An 18,785-nucleotide genomic window follows, 5' to 3' on the forward strand; every position below is an offset into this window, starting at 1 on the left:
AAGCCTCCAAAATTCCACGACACTCAGAGATTCCCATGACATTCGTGCTTGTTCTGCTTTTCACCTGCAATGGTGAAAAGGCTCCGCCGAAGCACCATAGAAAGGAATCCTCTGAAATTCCACGACACTCAAAAGATCCTATGACACTCGTGCTTGTTTGCTTTCCACCAGAAACGGTGAGAGGCTCCACGGAAGGGAAGCCTCCGATAACCCCACGACACTCCACTCCTTCTGCTCCAAACCAGCACTTCCACAGCTCGCTCGAAGGGCAGACTGCAGGACTTCCCCGACACACGCGTTTGCTCTACCATTAACCACAACAGGGATAGCTCCGCCAAAGCGGAGCCTCAAAAAATTCCACGACACTCGTGCTTGTTCCTCTCCACGGAAATCTTTAGTAAAAGGCGAAAGATTTATACGATCTGAAGAGAAACCAGAGTATAGCCCCACCCCTTCCCGGCTCCGTGCCCACTGCCGGCCCGCCGCCCCCAGCACGCGGCGTCCTGCCCTCCTCCGTTCCGCCCGGCACAGCCCGGCTCTGCACCGTCCCGCCCCGTCCGATCCCGGCGGCCGCTCACGCGCGGAGCGGCGGAGCCCGGCGAGGCGCGCGTGTCCGCGCGCTGCACGCGGGGTATTCTAATAAGCCGCATGCTAATGAGCCGCATGCTAACGAGGAGGCGCCCTACCCCAGCGCTCAGGTTGGGGCGGGGCCGAGCGGCGCAGAACGGAACGGAACGGAACGGAACGGCGGTGCGGTGCGGTGCTGCTTTGGGAGCGATGTGCGGGAGTGTGCGATGGGGGCTGGACTGCTGAAACTGAATGGAACTCCGGACGTTCCATTCGCAGCAAACTTAGCACAAGCGAACGCTCACTCTGTTACTAAGCAGCAGTGAGATCGCTCCGCCGAAGGGGCGCCTCCGAAATTGCACGACACTCAAAAGATCCCACGACATTCGTGCTTGATCTGCTTTTCACCAGCAATGGTGAGCGGCTCCACCGGAGGTGAAAGGTGAGAAGGGCCCCATAAGTGAAAGTAAAAAGGCAAGAAGGCTTCACAGTGACTGAGAATAAAGGGAGCGAAGGGGAATGGTTAGAGATAGTTTATAGAAGCAAGAATGTAGAGCTTGTTAGAAAATAAGGGATGGCAGACCGTGTGACTGGGATAGTGAGGGGGATGAAGGTCATAAAGATAAGGGTTTGAGAACAGCCCGAGGGAGGTGATTGGATGTCCACAGGGCAAGAAGAAACCAGTTTGGGGGGATGTGCCCCAAAAGGTCAGAAGTTTACAGCAAAAAAGGTCAGAAGCCTTCACGAGGAAGATGACAAACCTTCATCCCACGACCCACTATGCACGCGCAAGAGCGGAGGGTCTGCATGCTGATGATCCCTCGGGAGTGTAATGAATATGTATCTGAATTCCAGGAAAACTATTGATTATGTATTAATTCAGCCTATATCTGTAGTGCGATTTTTCCTGACGGTGTGCAAGTTAGGCGGATCTATCCCCCTTGCACCCAGTGTCTGTGCAGCACTGAATAAACCGTACCTGCTCTGTAATCGTACTTGGGTTACGGAGTTTGATTCCGCACGTCAGGAGGGAAGCTCCCAAAAATTCCACGACACTCAAAAACCCCACCACTCTTGTGCTTGTATCTAAGCAGCAGGGGGATAGCTCTGCACAAGAGAAGCCTGCAAAAATCCCACGGCACTTGTGCTCGTTCTATAGCTTGGTCTAAGTGGAGATTCCAGAAGTTCTTTGGCACTCATGCTTGTTTGCTTTTCACCAGCAATGGTAAAAAGGCTCCACCGAAGCCATGGTGAGAGGCTCCACAGAAGGGAGGCCTCTGGAATTCCATGACACTCAAAAATTCTCACGACAGTTGAGCTTGTTCTGCTTTTCACTTACAATGGTGAAAAGGCTCCACCGGAGGGAAGCCTCAAAATACCCCGGGACACTCAGATATCCCACGACACTTGTTGTGCTTATTCAGTTATTAACCACAATAGGGATAGCTCAGCTGAAGCAAAGCCTTCAAAAATTCCACGATGCTCCAGTGGTCCCACAACACTCGTGCTTGGTGCATCTAAGCAGCTGTGGCATAGCTCTGCAGAAGGGAAGCCTCAAAAATTCCACGATACTCAAGAATTCCCACAATGTTTGTTCTGCTTTTCACCTGCAGTGCTAAAAAGGCTGCACTGAAGCAATAGTGAGAGGGGCCACAGAAGGGAAGCCTCCAAAATTCCACGACACTCAAAAGATCCCACGACATTCGTGCTTAATCTGTTTTTCACCTGTAATGGTGAAAGGCTCCATGGAAGGGAAGCCTCCAAAATTCTCACGACGCTCAGAAATCCCATGACACTTGTAGTACTTGTAGAGTTCCTAACCACAATAGGGATAGCTTCCCTAAAGCAGAGCCTCCAAAAATTCCACGACACTCCAAAGATCTCACGACATTCGTGCTTATTCTGTTTTTCACCTGCAATGGTGAAAAGTGTCCACCGCAGCAACGGTGAGAGGCTCCACGGAAGGGAAGCCTCCGATAACCCCACGACACTCCACTCCTTCTGCTCCAAACCAGCACTTCCACAGCTCGCTCGAAGGGCAGACTGCAGGACTTCCCCGACACACGCGTTTGCTCTACCATTAACCACAACAGGGATAGCTCCGCCAAAGCGGAGCCTCAAAAAATTCCACGACACTCGTGCTTGTTCCTCTCCACGGAAATCTTTAGTAAAAGGCGAAAGATTTATACGATCTGAAGAGAAACCAGAGTATAGCCCCACCCCTTCCCGGCCCCGTGCCCACTGCCGGCCCGCCGCCCCCAGCACGCGGCGTCCTGCCCTCCTCCGTTCCGCCCGGCACAGCCCGGCTCTGCACCGCCCCGCCCCGCCCCGCCCCGTCCGATCCCGGCGGCCGCTCACGCGCGGAGCGGCGGAGCCCGGCGAGGCGCGCGTGTCCGCGCGCTGCACGCGGGGTATTCTAATAAGCCGCATGCTAATGAGCCGCATGCTAACGAGGAGGCGCCCTACCCCAGCGCTCAGGTTGGGGCGGGGCCGCGCGGCGCAGAACGGAACGGAACGGCGGTGCGGTGCGGTGCGGTGCTGCTTTGGGAGCGATGTGCGGGAGTGTGCGATGGGGGCTGGACTGCTGAAACTGAATGGAACTCCGGACGTTCCATTCGCAGCAAACTTAGCACAAGCGAACGCTCACTCTGTTACTAAGCAGCAGTGAGATCGCTCCGCCGAAGGGACGCCTCTGAAATTGCACGACGCTGAGAGATTCCCCCGACATTCGTGTTCGTCCTGCTTTTCACTTGCAGTGGAGAAAAGGCTCCACCGAAACAACGGTGAGAGGCTCCGCGGAAAGAAAGTCTCACGACACCCAGAAATCCCACGACATTCGTGCTTGTCGCGTCTAATCAGCAGCGTGACAGCCCTGCACAGGGGCGGCCTCAACCCCACGGCGCTTGTGCGCGTTCCATAGCTCAGTATAAGCACAGAGCACTACGGCTCCGCGACGCTGGTGCTGTTCTGTCATTAACTGGAATAGGGATAGCTCCGCCAAAGCGGAGCCTCAAAAAATTCCACGACACTCGTGCTTGTTCCTCTCCACGGAAATCTTTAGTAAAAGGCGAAAGATTTATACGATCTGAAGAGAAACCAGAGTATAACTAAACCCTTTCCCGGCCCTCATCCCACTGCCCGCCCGCCTCTCCTGGTGCACGGCGATCCCCGCCTGCCCGCTTTTTCCTCCTCTCCCGCCTCCCACTTTCCCGCCCCGCTCCCGGCCCCGCACAGCCCCGCGCTATCCCGCGGGAACGGCGGCGAAGTGCAGCGCTGTCGGGGTCGCGCCGCCGCGGTGCACGCTGGGTATGCAAATTACTGAGCCGTATGCTAATGACGGCTGCAGCCAGGCCCGTCAGCTTCCGGGTTCTTGTCGCTGCAGTGTTTCTAAGCAACGGCGCCCGCCCGCGGTGCGCGGCGCGATGACGTAACGGCCTCGCGAGAATTCGCGGCGGCAAACCGCCCCGTGATCCTTTGCGCCGCCTCTTTGCGGCGGTGCTGCGCCATGGGTGAGTGGGGTTGCTGCTGGGCCTGGTCGTCATCCGCCGCCATCCGCTCGTTGTGCTGCCGCTGCCTGTCTCTGTTCTTTGCTACGCGGTGGCTGGGGGTGCCGCCATCCCCTGCTGCTTACTTTTGGGAAAGGCCGCGGCAGCGCCGAGTAGCTGGTGGGAGAAGATTGCCTAGGCTCAACATGGCGTCGGGGGGAGGGCGGCCCCGCCGGGCCTCAGCGCGGGGCTCCTTCATAGCGGTGTGTTTGCGGGGTGCTTCGGGCCTTCCTGCGGCCCCCAGGAGATGGGATGGATATGGGGTTGGCGGGGTTAGGGCTGGGTGCCTCTAGGACGCTGCAGCCTGGCTGAGAGGAGGGTGGGTTGAGGTGCCTCGTTTCCTGTAGGGACTTGCGGTTTGTTGGTGTGGAGGGTTTTTTTCCTAGCATTCTCTGCCAGATTCAGTCGTGTTTTAAAGCCTCTGTTGTTGCGGACTTAATTGCTTGATATGAGATGCTTCTTGCTGGGGCTTGTAAGGTGAGCTGGGGGGCTGCAACCCAAAGAGAACTAGAGAACCCTGTAGACATGCTGGATAGAAGCAGGCTGCTCTGTGCAGCTGTGCTCGAAGTGATCAAAGTGCCTCTGAGTCTCAATGATGAAGCTTCTCTGACTGCTGCATAAAGCTGAGTGTGCTGTGCGGATGCCAACCTTGGAGAGCTGAGGACTCAGAGCTGTGCCCCGCTGCAGGCAGGTGGGGTCTGTGCGCGCTCTGACCACGCTGCTCCCTACATTCAGGTATCTCCAGGGACAACTGGCATAAGCGCCGCAAGACTGGGGGCAAGAGGAAGCCCTACCACAAGAAGAGGAAGTATGAGCTGGGTCGGCCTCCTGCCAACACTAAGGTGGGTGATTGGTGGAGGGCAGTCAGTCATTTTTCATACATGGTTTGCTGGTTTTAGCAATAAGAGGCAATAGGAGTGATGAAACTTTCACCTTAGGTAGATGCAACAGACCGTTTTGGTCATTTACTGTATCTGCCGATGCTGGGGTTTGTCATAGTTACACTGACCACACTGCCTTCCAGTTTAGGACTTGACTGGGCTCCTCATGTGTTGCGCTGCTTACTGACACCAGCAATGCTGATTATTTTTCTGTCTGTAGATTGGTCCACGCCGAATTCATACAGTGAGGGTTCGTGGTGGTAATAAGAAATACCGTGCCCTTCGATTGGATGTTGGCAACTTCTCTTGGGGCTCTGAATGTAAGTACATCATCAGTGTGATGTGATTTAAATGCATTTTTACAGCTGTGGCAGTCTCCAGTACTGCTAACAGAGTAGAGGGGTGATGGAGCAAGCGTAGATTTTTAGGCTGGATTTGAACACATTGCATTTTGCAGAGTTGGCTTTGAAGCAGTACGCATGGTGATGATAACTTTGACCTTATGTGGCCTTGGGAGACTTGGATGTCTGCTGGGTTCACAATGCTTGGAGTGTCATAGTTACGCTGAGGGGCGTGCTTGTATTGTCTGCTTATTGGGGTGGGGGGGATTACCCTGGGGCAAAAAAAGAGAATGCCTACAGGTCTTCATCAATGCAGCTTGCATCCTGACCAGTGTATTGACAAGGGAGCACCTGGTTTCTTAGTGATGGCAGAGCACTGTCTAAAATGAAAAGTGCTGTCATTTTTCAATAGTATTGCAGTAATAAGGAAACTGAGCTCACCTTGCAGAACAAGTATGAGGTACCTGAGTGAAGAGAAGGAAACCTGCTTTTTTTTACCTGTCCTTTGTGTGACAACTCTAAATGCAGTAGCTGAATGCTGGGCGCTTCACGTGGGCCAGGAAGAGTGAAAGCCCCAGCTTCATCTCTCAATTTATTCAAAATCTCTCCTGTAAAAATGGCTCCCGTTCCATGCTGCATTCAGCTCAGTTTATTTGGTAATTGTAGGAAGCTGTACAGGATTGAGCCCTCTGTGTGGTGTTGATTGGCATCTGCTAAGATATCTTTCACTCCAGAAATCTGCTGTTTAGCATTATTTAGTCATCTTAGAGATTAGTTACTTCAGCATCACGGGTTTCAGTTTCTCATCTAGCATGGATCTTTTTCCACATACAGACTTGTGTTGCAGGATCAGAATTGGATTGATGGAATAAAAAAGATAAATGTCAGCTAAATTAAAGTCAGTGTCAGGGGACTGGAGGACATTTGAGGGGGTGATGTGAGCTGACTTTAGGGTATGCCCGAGATGCTGTGGAATGTGTTCTCAGCTGTCTGATTCCTATAGGTTTGAATTCATGCTCTTCTTTTGAAAGGCTGCACTCGCAAGACCAGAATCATTGATGTTGTCTACAATGCTTCCAACAACGAGCTGGTGCGGACAAAGACCCTGGTGAAGAACTGCATCGTTCTTGTTGACAGCACGCCGTACCGACAGTGGTATGAAGCCCACTATGCCTTGCCCCTTGGACGCAAGAAGGGTGCCAAGCTGGTATGTATGTCTGGGGTTGCTTGGTTTCTTGGCAGCTAGCTGTTGTGAGTGGACAGCACTTGCCAGCATCGATTGGGTTCCTGACAGTGATAGTGCTGGTCTTGTGGGCTACATTCCCATCAATTCCCAGAATAAGTCAGGTTCTGTTAATGGAGCATTCAGGACCACAGTGTTCTCTAATATGTCAGGTTTGGTTGTGCACAAGGGTCTGCCTGTAAATCTGTCTTCTAATGATGATACTTCTGTCCAGTTCTGCTACTGAAGGGAGAGCGATGACACTTGTGATGCTGAGGAAGACTTTGCAGTCAGGTCCTTGTGCTGAGGAATTGCTGTCCTCTGATTTAAAAGCTTGTGGATTACTAACTTGCTTTTAAGCGTTTTAAAGTGTCTTCAGATTCATTGCCTCAAATTTCAACATTCAAGCCCCAGATAGTTAAAAGTTTTTTGAACACTTGTATAGTATTCAGCTTAAGTTAGTCTTGTGTTTAAAAATAAAGCTATTGTTTGCTTACCCACTGTGTGGTTCAGAGCATGGAGAGAACTTTTAGCTTGTCTGCCAGGAATTGCACCGCACCTGAGTGCTCTCATATCTGGAGAAGGAGAGTATTCACTTTTTTTGGAGGATAGCTAATTGAGGAAGCCTTTGCAGTTTCATCTGTCAGGGGATTTTCCTGAGGGCTCTTTCCTTTCTTGTCAGCAGTGACTCCAGTCATTAATATTTCATTTCTTGACCTCAAAAGTGAAAAGCAGCACTTGATTCTGTGAAGTATTTGTGCCTTGAGAAGATGTGATTTGGGACATAACAGTACTTAAAGAAAATCCTTCTATTTTTAGTGAAGATCTCTTGCAAGAAATAACATGTACTTAACCTTGTCTTCAATTTATGTTGATCTTGTCTTTACATATGGGCTTGTTTTTAGACACCTGAGGAAGAAGAAATCTTGAACAAGAAGCGTTCAAAGAAGATCCAGAAGAAATATGATGAACGAAAGAAGAATGCCAAGATAGCCAGTATTCTTGAGGAGCAGTTCCAGCAAGGAAAGCTACTGGGTGAGTCCCTGGGAGCATTGGTGTGGGTGAGGATGAGGGAGTCAGTCAACAGTGCCAGAACAGATGCTGTTCTTGCTCCTGGGATCATGTCCCAGGACAAGCTGTGTCTACAAGCTGTGATAAAGCTAACTGCAAGTTGAAAGCAGTGGGAGAGTTCTCCCTATCTGTTTGCAGGTGTTCTTCTGGGTGTTAAGAGTATCTGTTACTGTACTTCCTCTGGAGATAGCCCAGTCCTGGCAGGAATATTAAGTGTTTTTGTAGCTGAAGCACTGGGAGCGACAGCTAGCAAACCTGCTTTTTTAGTCTTGAGAGAAACGATGGGGCTTGAGACCTGCAAAATGAGTGAAGACATGGGTGGACTGTGTTTCAGGAAAAGCTCAGCATGTACCTTAGCAGTTTTAGCAGTTTCAAGTTTTGTTGTGAGTAGTTTAGTGTTTTGAAGTCTTCTGGTGATGAGACCTTTGTCCAGTTCTGCTACTGAATTTGAGGGATGACTGTTTGGAGATCTGAAGAGGACTTCATTGTGGGTGTAGCCCAGCAGAACAGGTTCAGAGCAAGGTATCTCAGGAGAGGTACTTAAGCCAGCACATAAACATGTCCTTGCTCATTCATGCTTTTGTAGAGAGACTGCAAGTAATGTTTCCTTTGATTTGTGTATATTCTATAGAGAATTATTTGACTTAACTGAGTGAGTTCTCTTTGCAGCCTGCATTGCCTCCAGACCTGGACAGTGTGGCCGAGCTGATGGTTATGTGTTGGAAGGCAAGGAATTAGAGTTCTACCTGAGGAAGATCAAGGCCAGAAAAGGCAAATGAAAATCAACGATTTTCTTGAAAGAGCCAATAAACGCGCGAGTCTCCTGTAATAAATGGGTCGTGTGCTTATTTGTGTGCAGAGGGGGCCTTGAGTAGCTCCTTACAAAACATGAAAGCAAGAAGGTTCCCCTGGCATCACCAGGTGCTTTTCTGTCTTGAGGTAAACTCTGACCCTGCTTGCTGTTGATTAAAACATCTCGCTGGGTTTTACGGCAGTGACTTAGTGAACCAAGTGGATGTGGAAGAGTCATCAGCAGGAATCAACATTGACAACTTTGGGAGTTGTTTTTTTTAAGTTATTATTACTGCACAGATATTTGTAAAAGACATGGAATGAAGCTCAAATGGCATATTTCCAATACTAAAAAAAAAAAAATGACTGCAAAGGGAGGGTGTAGATGTTCATTCCTTCTGGAGTTTGGCTTTTTGGGAATAGAGTGGGTCTGGCAGGGTATGTGTTCCCTTTTGCCCTCTGGTACCTTAGGTAAGCACTGACTGCACCGGGGGCCTTGTGCTCAGCTGTCTGAGGAGGAGGGTGCCCACTTAGCAGCTTCAGAGCTGCAGCACTGCGTTTGTTAGACTGCATCTTTCTGAAAGCAGTATCACAGCCTTGGCCCCCGCAGCTGGTATCTCCTGTCTTTTTTCTGTCCTCTGGTTGGCGCCAGCAACCCAATGCTATTTGCCGTGGCCTGGTGCGTTCTGCCTGGCTGCAAGCTCACCTTCAAGGTCCAGTATCATGTTCTAAACCAGCTGTTGGCTGAATGTCTGCACTGGTCAGTGACTAGCTGGTCTTTCCCTGATCTCCTGGTCTCATTCCAGTGCAAGAGAAATCCCTTCTAGCAGAAGGGCCAGGCTCTCTTTGTGGCTTGCCCCTTTCGAAAGCTGGGTACAAGCTCCAGCTTTCTACATCGTCACTTAGAGCAGGATTAGGAAGCTGTGATGAGTTTTTTCCCCTTGTTTGGGAGCATCTTGTGATAAGTAACTTTACAAAGTCATTGTAACATCAGGCTTCTAGTTCCCTGGTGCTCTGGGCAGGCTGAATGTTCACACACCTGGTGCCTGCTAAGTGCACGCTCTGCATACCTGACCCACTTGCACATTCTTACAAAAGCCTCATTTGTTCATGGGAGTGCTCTGATGAGATGGAAACTGGCTGTGGCCGAAACCTCGCGCTTAACTCTCAGTTAGAGGAGTCTGTGATCAGCTTGCCCCCAGCAGAGCTGTTGTGAATAAAATGCAACCTGGTTGTGGTGCCTCTTTCCGTCGGGCAGCCCTTAGCGAGGTTCACTAAGGGTTCTTCGCTGGGTAAGGTGCTGAGCTACAGCACTTCAGTGAGGACTGCCTGCCCCACAAATAATGCTGTTTTACAGATTTTCCTGTAGTGCCCTGCCCTGGCAGCAGACAGCAGGAGGTGCTAGTGGGCACAGATGACCTGAGCTGCAGGGATTCATCCTGCTTTGCTGGCAGGTTCTGAGGGTGGATAGAGACATAACCATCAGCCAGTGGTGCCACTGCCCTGCAGCCCAGGTTTGTGCTCACTACAGGGGTGAAATGGGCACTTGGGAGTCTCAGCACAGGGCCTGGCTGGGCGTGATGTTTGCACAAGCACATTCTTTCTCCATAGTGATCCCATGTAAACTTTCCCTGCTTTCTAGCAACGTGTTTTGCAGAGAGGTGCGGCGGCTGCGATAAAGGGCGTTCAGGAGGGATGTGTCACAGCAGCTTCCTCTGCATTTGCCTCGCACTGCTCACCCTCTGCAGAGAGCAAACAGGATTCAGGGAGTTCCTGGGGAACTTTGGACAGAAGGAGAAGCTGAGATGAGTGTTAGGGTAAGGGCAGAGGCTGTAAACCTTGCCACGATGGGCAGGATTATGACTGATCCATCAATGGTCAGCATTGCTATCACTGCTGCCAAGGGTGACAGCCCGTGGGAACAGAGTTAGCACCCATTGCTGTGCTGCAGGGACATGGGAACGTGGCAGGATAGCAGATAGCCAGGGTGTGTGGCACTGCCAGTTCCCGTGGTGACACGGGCTCAAGGCCTTGTGCAGCTGGGAAGTAGGAAGCATCTCTCCTGGCATGCAGTGATTTACAGCAAGCATGCAATGCACTGTGCCAGATAGGTGCTGGGTTATGGTTATACTGCTTGAACTTGGATAGGGTCACGAGTGCCAGTGCCTTTGTCAGGCCTGGACTGATTCTGGGTAAAGTCCTTAGAAAGGGGATTTTTAGCAGCCCTGCTTTTATACTCAAGGAGAACATGTCTGGATGGGGGAATCCATCTGCAGAGGCTGAAAGCACCTTTTGCTTTGTAGCATGCAGCTGTGTAACCTGGTCTGAAGCCCTACAGACATTGCAGTGTGAGCCCATGGAATGGAATTCACCCACTTTTAGGATGCGATTGATGTTCCTGCCCCTCACTGCTGGGGGTGATGACAAAGATCCTCAAAGCCAAGGCTGGCAAGAACTTTATTAACATTGAAGGTACGTCCCAGCACGGTACTCTGTGAAATGGGAAAACACATTTGCTCTGACCTGGCTCAGTGCTTGGGCTGTCCCCGTGGCAGCAGGCAGTGTGCCTGGCCAGCTGCGAGTGGTGGCATCACCCCGACCCATCAGCACCTCCCCACCGCCCTGGAGACAAACCCTCGTTCAGGACTGGTGAGGCCCTGCTTCTGGCCAGGGGGTGCCAGGGGTGCATTGAGACAGGGCTCTCCCACCTCCTCATGGCTCCCCAGCCCCCGGCTGCTCAGCTTCGATGCTCTCTCTGGATGGTGCCTCCACCTGGATCAGGGGCAGCTTCTCCTTCTGCTTATTGGAGGCCTTTGGGGAGCAGGGGCTGCCCCTCTGGCTCTCCTCATCCTCCGTCTCCTCCTCCTCGATGCGGCCGACGGCCTCGGGGTCCTCGCAGTGGGCAGTGCTGTCCCCCCTGGCACGCCGCAGGTGAGGGGTGGCTCGGCCGCCTCGACCAAAATTTTTGATGCTGATGGCAGGGGATGCGGCGGCGAGGAAGCGGCTGAGCAGCGGGGTCTGCGTGCGGGCCATGTTTGGCGAGGCCTCCACCGTCTGGCTCTGCTCCATGTCCTCGGTCATGCTGAGGGGCACGGGGGGGTGATTAGGATGGCCATGTGTCCACAAGGTCCCCACTGATCCTGCCAGGTTGGTGGTAGGGACTCCCTCCATGTTCCAGTCGGGATGTCCTGTGCACTCACCGCATGTCAAAGGTGGAGCCCAGGAAGGAGGGCTTCAGGGTCTCGGCAGCAGTGGCTATGGTGTAGGGGGGCTGAGCAGTGGACTCATTCCAGTACTTGTCCTTGGTGGCTGGTGGCAGGTTCTGGTACATGTCATCCACTGACAGCAGGGACACCTAGGCATGGCAGGGACAGAGGACAGCTCCCATTGGTGCCTTGCTGGGTGTCCCCATGCCCACCCAACCTTATAACAGCCCAGGGCAGGACCCACCTGCAGGTTTCTGTCTATCAATTTATTGGTCTCAAAGTCATCATCATCTTCCCCAAAAGGGTTAATGATCTGCTCTGCAACCTGGGGAGGGAGGGAAGAGGTGACACAAGAACACAAAGGGACAATGACAGGGACACCTTCCCACAGGGCTCTCCATCCTTCAGTCCATGTAGAATCATAGAACGTAATCATAGAATCATTCAGGTTGCAAAAGACCACTAGAATTGTCCAGTCCAACCACTGACCCATCACCAACATGTCCACCAAACCATGAAACATGGAACAGACCGGTGTTGCATATCCCATCTACCCAGTGCCCTGCTGTGACATGTCCCCAAGGGCTGCAGGCAATGCTGGTGCCATGCCCTGTGCCAGGCACATCCCAGCCATGTGGTCGCATTTCACCTTCAGCCAGCCAGCGTAGAAGAAGAACTGCAGGAGGGTAGAGAGGGGGATGTACATATCCAGGTCCCCCTCCTGCCCTGGCTCCAGCGGCTCCAGGAACTGCCGCCCAATAAGGCAGAAGGCAAAGAAGGAGTACACAGCAATGGTAACCACCTGCATGGGGAACATGGGGACAGAAAGTGACAGTGAAGGGAGGCAATCCCAGCAGTGCCCCATGCTCCAACACATTGCTGCTGGGCTGGGGTCACTCACCTGTGTGTACACCAGCGGGATGCTGATCCAGTCGTAGTGGAACAGCATGCTGCACTTCGCCCGGAACAGGTTCAGCTCCTAGCAGGGAGGCACGGGTGGGTTTTTCCCTATTCCCCATAGTTCTCAGCCCCTTGCACACCTGATGCCGACTCACATCCATCAGCAGACGCAGGGCAACGTCATCACGAATGCGGCCATCGCGCCGCGCCTGGGCTGCCAGGTTGGTGAACCAGACGCAGGGGATCCAGTACTTGTTGAAGTCCGAGTACAGGCTCTCAAACTGCTTGCGCTCATCCTGCGTCATGAAGCCTGCAGCAAGGCAGAGGATCAGCACCATGGATCCCGTGATGAAGGGAAAGGGACCTTTGGGGGGACAAGATTTTGGGGATGGTCCCAATGGGAATCTGGTTCTGTATGGAATCTACAGCCATGGGGGATGTGGGTGAGCAGAGAAGACATAGATGTCTTTGGGGATGAATGCCTATGTAGGCAAATAAGCTCTCCACACCATGGTTGGGTGCAGCCCCCAAGAAGCTGGGGATGCGTATTAGCAGGATATCCCTACTGCGAACTCCCCCGGAATGACACCTCTAAGGCCCCCACCTCTCCCACCCCATCATCCTGGGATCTGTCACCCCTCACCAGCTTCCACCACGTGGTCCATGGTGGGGAAGCGTTTGAGCACCCTGGTGCTGACGGAGCGCAGGATGAGGACGGCCGACAGGTTGGCGTAGCGCACCAGGGTGCGCCGCAGGATCCGACCCCGCTCGTCCTTGCCGTGGACGTTGCTGGAGATGACACACATGAGCTGGTCAGGCAGCGGGATGCTGGTGTACTGTGCCCACCACCGATTCACGATCAGGGTGACATAAAAGCCTGCAGAGAGATGTTCCATTGGGAGCTCTGAGTGGTTGGGTCCAGGTGAGGATGAACCAGTTCCCGTTGAATTTCTGGGGTTACTGTTCCCAGGGATGGAGATGGGGACATCCCTGACTCTTTCAGGTTGGATATCAGGAAAAATTTCTTCTCCAAAAGAGTGGTCGGGCACTGGCACAGACTGACCAGGGAGTTCGTGGTGTCACCATCCCTGGAGGTGTTCAAGAACCAAGGGGATGTGGCACTGAGAGACATGGTCAGTGGGCATGGTGGGGTGGGTTGGGGTTGGTGGGTGATCATCCCATTGATATCCCCAAGGACAAGAGTGGCTCCAGGAGCTGAGTGTCACTCCCAGGACTCCTCCAGCCTCCAGCCAGGATGGGAAGTGGGGGCAGCCCCACAGCAGGGAAGCAGGAGAGGGACCCATACCTAGGACAAAGGACATGGGGATGAGGTCCGTGGAGCGGTTGCAGTACTGAGCCACCTTGGTGTAGAGACGCTTCTGCTCCTCAGTCAGCAGCCGCCTGCAGCAGGCATGGAGCAGGGTCAGGGGTGAGCAGTGGGGCTACCCCAGAACCCTACAAAAAGCCATTGTCTGTGTCCTCTTCTCCTTGTGGGGTTCCACCCCAACCCTCCTGGGGGAGTCTCTTGAGGACTAGTGGACCATGATTGATGGACCACTACACATCCCCACCCCCAGACATGGCCCCTCACAGGTGACACTGAGGACATAGGGAGCAACACAACCCACTCACCGGTAGATGATGCTGAGCAGTGCATACAGCACCACAAAGACGATGAACTCCTTGTAGAGCAGCTTGTAGATGCTGCCCTTCCAGCGGAAAAGCAGCTTGGAGAAGCCCCCAAAACGGGAGTTGGCGACTTTCAGTGTGTAGGAGACTGTCATGGCAGCACAGCCCCACTCCTTGGGGCAGGAGCACCCTTATCTCACTGCCTGGGGAGGAGCAGGGTCCCTACTGCTGGCCAGGACATGCACTCACCCCACCAAGCACTGGTGCCCATCAGCCAGATCGCTCTGCAACCTCTGCCCATCCCTACTCATGTCCGTGACTTCCCTTAAATACCCCGGTGTGGACCCATCAGCCCTGCAGTGATGGATTGGGGCTGTCAAAGCCAAGGAACAGGGAACTGAGGCTCAGCCACACCTCGCTGTGACTGGAGATGCCGATGGGAGATGTTGGTGCCAGTGCTGGGAAGCACGGTGCTGGGAAGCACAGTGCCCAGTGGGGTGCTTAGGGAAGTTCCCCTTAAGAGGGGAAATGACGGCTGGAGGCAGGGAGCTGGAAGGGCAAATCTCAGTGGGACAAAAACCACCGGGAACCATATGCAGGGAGCAACAGGACGTGCAGTGAGACCACCCCATCCTCGTCCTCATCCCCTATCTGTCTGCACTGGTACCGGTGCTCCCAGCCCAGCACCTTCAGGGTCGGCAGCTCCGTCCCATTGTGGGCTGCGCTGGGCAGGAAACGCCGCTTCCTTTACAGCCATAACGCCGCGTCCCGCCCTGCCCGGCTCCCTTCCTGCCCGGCACAGCGCCCAGCCCAGCCTGCATCGGCTCCAACCATGGAGCTGGGGGCTTCCAGTGCAAGAAATGCCCCTCATACATCCCCCTGCTGCCCCTTTTCTTTCTCATGATGTTGAGGCACAGGTATAGGACACGGGGCTGCAGTAGAGCTGGGACACCCGTGGGTGGAGTTAATGGAGATAATTTACAGCCCTCCAACAACCCTTCCTGACCCGAACACTGTGCCCACAGCTTCTACCAGTGGGCCATAAATCACAGCCTCGGTCACACAGGTTGGCACCTGCTGCCCTGAATCAAGAGACAGGGTGCAGCCAAGCTGCCAGGAGTACAATGATTTATTTTGCGTTGGCTGCTCCAGGGCAGGGAAGGCTGCACCCCACGAGCACTTTGCTAACGTGGCCCCAGTTGAGCCCACCTGTGCCCAGTGCTCACACATGCATGTGTGCACATGTACAATGAGTGGGCATGGCAGGGTGTGCTGGGGGAGCAGACAGGGCTGTTCCAGGCTGCCCATGTGGGACCCTGTAAGCAGATCTCATTTCTTGTCTCTGGGCCCCATTATCTGTGGGCTGGGAAGCAGCAGAGCTGTGCTGGATGCAGCTGAATGCAGAGAGGACAGAGGTCCTGCTCAGAGGGTCTGGTGCATACAGTGCTGTTGTACAGACAGGACAGCCCCACCTCTTCTCCCTGGGTGCCTTCTGTCCCTGTACACCATCAGCCCATAGAAAACTCCCTGTGCCCTGCCCGGTGCAAGCATGGGGAACATATAGGAGAATGCAGCAGGAGGGGTGGCAATTTGGAGGTGCAGCTCTGCAAACAGCCAGTGCAAGAATTGGTCTGTGCATCCCCCATCCACAGCCACCAGTATGTTCCAGCCAAATCCCAAAGCCCAGCCCAGCTACCCATCAGTGCAGCTCGATGTTCTCATACTCCAGGTTGTCCGAGTCCTCCAGCTCAATGCCAGGCACCAGGTTGTAATAGTCGGTCGATTGGTTCATGTAGATCTTCTCCCGGTCAGTGGAGTCCTTCAGCACATCGGTGACACTCACTGTGTCCCCCTCTGTCTCAGGGCTCTCCCGCTGCTCATCATAGGTTGGAACATGGGATCCCACCTGGATCTCCACTTCCTCATAGAGGTCCCTGCTGCCCTCCTCGGGGGGCTGCAGCAGCACCCGGCTGCCCCGCTGCACCTTCCCCTCGCTCTTGGAGGGGGCACTGGTTGGCTCATAGGGGACGTAGCGGTGCGGCTCGGGGCACACGGGCACGTTGCCCCTCTCTGTTGGGGCCGTGTGGCTGCTCCCAAGGCTGTAGTTGGTTTTCCTCTTCCTCCTGCAGAAGCAGCAGGTGATGGCTGCGAGGATGAGGAGGGGAGGCAGGCAGATGAAGAGGGCGGTGAGGCTGTGGTGCTGCTGGCACAGCTCGTCCCGTGGGATGCTCTGCAGCTCTGCACCGCGGTGCCGCTCCGGTGTATGGCAGGTGAGCTGGGCAGGCAGGCTGGGGGTGCCCTGCAGGGCATCCAGCAAAGCACAGCTGCACTCCCAGCTGTTGTTGGAGAGCTGCAGCTGCAGCAGGGATGGATGCAGGAGATTAGGGGGGAGGGAGGTCAGTGCATTGAACCCCAGGTGGAGTTCCTGGAGCTGAGTTGAGGCTTTCAGGAAGGATGTGGGCAGCTCCTGGAGCTGGTTCCCATCCAGATAGAGGACTTTCAAATTAGGGGCATCTTCCAGAAAGCCTCTGGGAATGCTCTCCAACTGGTTGTGACTTAAGTGCAAGACCTCCAAGGCTGGGGGGACTTCCTGGGCGTTGCTGATGGCTGAGATGCTGCAGTGTGAGAGGTAGAGCTGGCGCAGCCCTTGCACCGCCGCCAGCACTCTCCAATCCAGGTGGGTGACATTGGATCCAGTGAAGTTGAGGCAGCAGCTCTCGGCGGGCGGAGCTGTGCGGAACGCCTCGAAGTCCACAGGATGGGTGCAGTTGCAACTCTCCGGTGCCGGCTCTAGGGCGAGGCTGGCAGCGAGCAGGAGGCCGCCCCAGAACAGGGGCACGATGCCTGGGAGAGGGCACAGGAGATGGGCACCCCACTGCGTGATCAGCACGGGGAGCGGTCCCTCCGCCCGTAACCGCGTTCTGTCCCCGCACCCCCGTCCCTGCCCCGTCGCGCTGCTCCCTCCCGGTTCTCGGTCCCCCCCGCCCCGAAGCCACCGCCCTCACCTGCCGCCGCCCGCCCCATGCTCCCGGGGCCGCTCCGCGCTCCCCGACGCCGCACCGCCGCCGCCCGGCTCCGCCTCGCCGCGGGGGTGGCCCCGCCGGAACCCGACCGCCCCCGGGCCCGGCCCAGCGGTGCTCGGCCTTCGGTCCCTCTGCTCCGTCCCCTCTCTCCGGGCTCTTACACACTGCGAGCCCTCCGGTTGCGCCGTGCCGCCCCCTCCCCCCTCCCCCTACATCTCATCCACTCTCCCGCCCACCCCAAAAATCCCATACTCAAACACCTCTCCCTATCCATCCCCCCTGCAGAACCCTTTCCAACTTTCCCCCATCCCCACAGGCTGTGTGCACCACCAGCCCCTTCCGTACCCTCAGATCCTGTGAGACTCAGGGCTCTGCCCAATCCCTTTCTCCCAGGGAGGGGGACAGGACTCCTCCTGTCCAGTGCCCACCTGCGTGTGGGTGCAGCACCCAGTCCTGCCGTGGGTGGCCATGTTCGTGAGATGGAGACCAAAGGTACACCCTTCCAGGTCCTTACAATTTTCTTCCACCCCTCACAGCTCCCCGGACGGGAAGGAGGTGCCAGGCTTGGACACAGCAGCACAACCCACAAGAAAAGCAGTACCAGAGAGGGAATTCCATACCCCAGAATGTGTGTGTGTGCTCAGTGCCCCGAGGAGCTGGGGAAACTGAGGCACATGGCACAACATCGCTTAAGCCTGGGGGGAAGGAGGGTTCTCCTCCTCTGCCCAGTTTGGACCACGTTGCACACCCCAAATCCAAGTGCTTCCTTAATTCGGAGGGATCTGGGTCCTTTGACATCTCCTCGCAGGAAGGATTTGCAGCTTGCCCTCTGCACACCCCCAGCAGCTCATCCTGCTTCCTTCCCCCACTCAATAACCTCCCCTTCCTCCTCAGCAGCTGCAGCCCCATGATCTGTACGGTGAGAGGGACAAGGGAGGGGGAAGACCCTACTCCTGAGAAGGTCACAAACCCTGGGCAGCTCCTCTCTTCCAGAGTCCTTCCAACACCCTGGTGCACTGTGCATCAGCCACAGTTTTGCTAACCAGCTCCTGCTGCCACTTAGCATCATCAGAGGGGTCCTTTTTGGGGGGAGGGGGGGGAGAGGAACCTTTCTAAAGAGGTTCTGTTCTGCCCATATCTCCAACCAAAAAGCTGCAGGCAGGAGAAAGGTGGCCTCAGAGCCCCTCTTCTCCAGGCTGTTGCTATTATACCATGTTCTCTTCCTACCCACATGGCAAAACACCCATCTGTGGTGCTCTCCTGCCCTCGTGCACCATGCAGGGCTGAGCTGCAAGTGGAGGAGGAGCAGATCCTGATCTCCTTCCATCCCATGGAGGGAGTGTGGGGGGATATGGGGGAATGTGGGCACCCACTTAAGTCCCTGAGCCCACCTAGAGTTGTTTCTCTCAGCAGGAGACCACGCAGTCAATCCCTGCAGGGCCCTGGGGCCTCCCTGCACCCCCGGGTGCCCCCGCCCCCACGTTGCCACCAAAGGCTCTGCCTGGGGAGCTCCATGTTGCCTGGGGAGCCCCGTGTTGGGGAGCCCCGTGTTGGGGCCTCCTTCAGAAAACCAGAGGTGCCCCGTGACGCCACCGCATACAGGGAGCC

The 18,785-nt window shown here is 54.8% G+C and overlaps 3 protein-coding genes, 1 long non-coding RNA gene and 8 other non-coding genes across 12 annotated transcripts; 7 read left to right on the forward strand and 5 right to left on the reverse strand.

The window, feature by feature from the left end:
• Positions 1–327: 327 nt before the first annotated feature.
• LOC116236390 (U5 spliceosomal RNA) lies at positions 328–442 on the reverse strand. The gene has a single exon (XR_004168538.1). It is a non-coding gene; the product is annotated as a U5 spliceosomal RNA (small nuclear RNA).
• A 2,222-nt stretch (positions 443–2,664) lies between these two features.
• LOC116236395 (U5 spliceosomal RNA) lies at positions 2,665–2,779 on the reverse strand. The gene has a single exon (XR_004168539.1). It is a non-coding gene; the product is annotated as a U5 spliceosomal RNA (small nuclear RNA).
• A 778-nt stretch (positions 2,780–3,557) lies between these two features.
• Positions 3,558–3,672, reverse strand: LOC116236402 (U5 spliceosomal RNA). The gene has a single exon (XR_004168542.1). It is a non-coding gene; the product is annotated as a U5 spliceosomal RNA (small nuclear RNA).
• Positions 3,673–3,938: 266 nt separating this feature from the next.
• Positions 3,939–8,460, forward strand: RPS8 (ribosomal protein S8). The gene is made up of 6 exons (XM_031601248.2): positions 3,939–4,076; positions 4,848–4,954; positions 5,214–5,313; positions 6,366–6,541; positions 7,462–7,591; positions 8,297–8,460. The coding sequence occupies exons 1-6, from the start codon at positions 4,073–4,075 to the stop codon at positions 8,404–8,406; spliced, it is 627 nt and encodes a 208-aa protein (XP_031457108.1). The 5' UTR covers positions 3,939–4,072; the 3' UTR covers positions 8,407–8,460.
• Positions 4,696–4,780, forward strand: LOC116236352 (small nucleolar RNA SNORD55/SNORD39). The gene has a single exon (XR_004168530.1). It is a non-coding gene; the product is annotated as a small nucleolar RNA SNORD55/SNORD39 (small nucleolar RNA).
• On the forward strand, positions 5,023–5,126 carry LOC116236369 (small nucleolar RNA SNORD46). Its single transcript, XR_004168533.2, has one exon. It is a non-coding gene; the product is annotated as a small nucleolar RNA SNORD46 (small nucleolar RNA).
• Positions 6,766–6,837, forward strand: LOC116236360 (small nucleolar RNA SNORD38). The gene has a single exon (XR_004168531.1). It is a non-coding gene; the product is annotated as a small nucleolar RNA SNORD38 (small nucleolar RNA).
• LOC116236363 (small nucleolar RNA SNORD38) lies at positions 8,035–8,106 on the forward strand. The gene has a single exon (XR_004168532.2). It is a non-coding gene; the product is annotated as a small nucleolar RNA SNORD38 (small nucleolar RNA).
• A 711-nt stretch (positions 8,461–9,171) lies between the features above and the next one.
• LOC116236383 (small nucleolar RNA SNORA35) lies at positions 9,172–9,300 on the forward strand. Its single transcript, XR_004168536.1, has one exon. It is a non-coding gene; the product is annotated as a small nucleolar RNA SNORA35 (small nucleolar RNA).
• Positions 9,197–10,875, forward strand: LOC149916871 (uncharacterized). The gene is made up of 3 exons (XR_016469290.1): positions 9,197–9,933; positions 10,062–10,236; positions 10,723–10,875. It is a non-coding gene; the product is annotated as an uncharacterized LOC149916871 (long non-coding RNA).
• Positions 10,860–14,959, reverse strand: BEST4 (bestrophin 4). The gene is made up of 9 exons (XM_031601260.2): positions 14,158–14,959; positions 13,832–13,926; positions 13,169–13,402; positions 12,681–12,835; positions 12,527–12,604; positions 12,275–12,427; positions 11,870–11,950; positions 11,620–11,774; positions 10,860–11,501 (listed from the first exon to the last, which is right to left on the reverse strand). The coding sequence occupies exons 1-9, from the start codon at positions 14,307–14,309 to the stop codon at positions 11,132–11,134; spliced, it is 1,473 nt and encodes a 490-aa protein (XP_031457120.1). The 5' UTR covers positions 14,310–14,959; the 3' UTR covers positions 10,860–11,131.
• A 194-nt stretch (positions 14,960–15,153) lies between these two features.
• On the reverse strand, positions 15,154–17,228 carry LOC116236097 (uncharacterized). Its single transcript, XM_031604606.2, has 2 exons — positions 17,160–17,228; positions 15,154–16,998 (listed from the first exon to the last, which is right to left on the reverse strand). Exons 1-2 carry the CDS (start codon positions 17,176–17,178, stop codon positions 15,854–15,856), a joined length of 1,164 nt encoding a protein of 387 aa, XP_031460466.2. The 5' UTR covers positions 17,179–17,228; the 3' UTR covers positions 15,154–15,853.
• Between the last annotated feature and the right edge of the window lie 1,557 nt (positions 17,229–18,785).

The sequence above is a fragment of the Phasianus colchicus genome, chromosome 9 (genome assembly GCF_987193195.1).
Source record: "Phasianus colchicus chromosome 9, bPhaCol1.hap1.1, whole genome shotgun sequence".
NCBI classification, from domain to species: Eukaryota; Metazoa; Chordata; class Aves; order Galliformes; family Phasianidae; genus Phasianus; species Phasianus colchicus.

Excerpts from the sequence above, each read along its gene's own strand:
- RPS8 (XM_031601248.2), top strand. Across the intron at positions 4,955-5,213 it reads GGCCTCCTGCCAACACTAAG|ATTGGTCCACGCCGAATTCA; the intron begins GTGGGTGATTGG and ends TTCTGTCTGTAG. Across the intron at positions 6,542-7,461 it reads GCAAGAAGGGTGCCAAGCTG|ACACCTGAGGAAGAAGAAAT; the intron begins GTATGTATGTCT and ends GCTTGTTTTTAG.
- BEST4 (XM_031601260.2), bottom strand. The coding sequence starts at position 14,309 with ATGACAGTCTCCTACACACTGAAAGTCGCCAACTCCCGTTTTGGGGGC. Across the intron at positions 13,403-13,831 it reads CCCCATGTCCTTTGTCCTAG|GCTTTTATGTCACCCTGATC; the intron begins GTATGGGTCCCT and ends ATCTCTCTGCAG. Across the intron at positions 12,428-12,526 it reads TCCCGCTGGTGTACACACAG|GTGGTTACCATTGCTGTGTA; the intron begins GTGAGTGACCCC and ends TTCCCCATGCAG.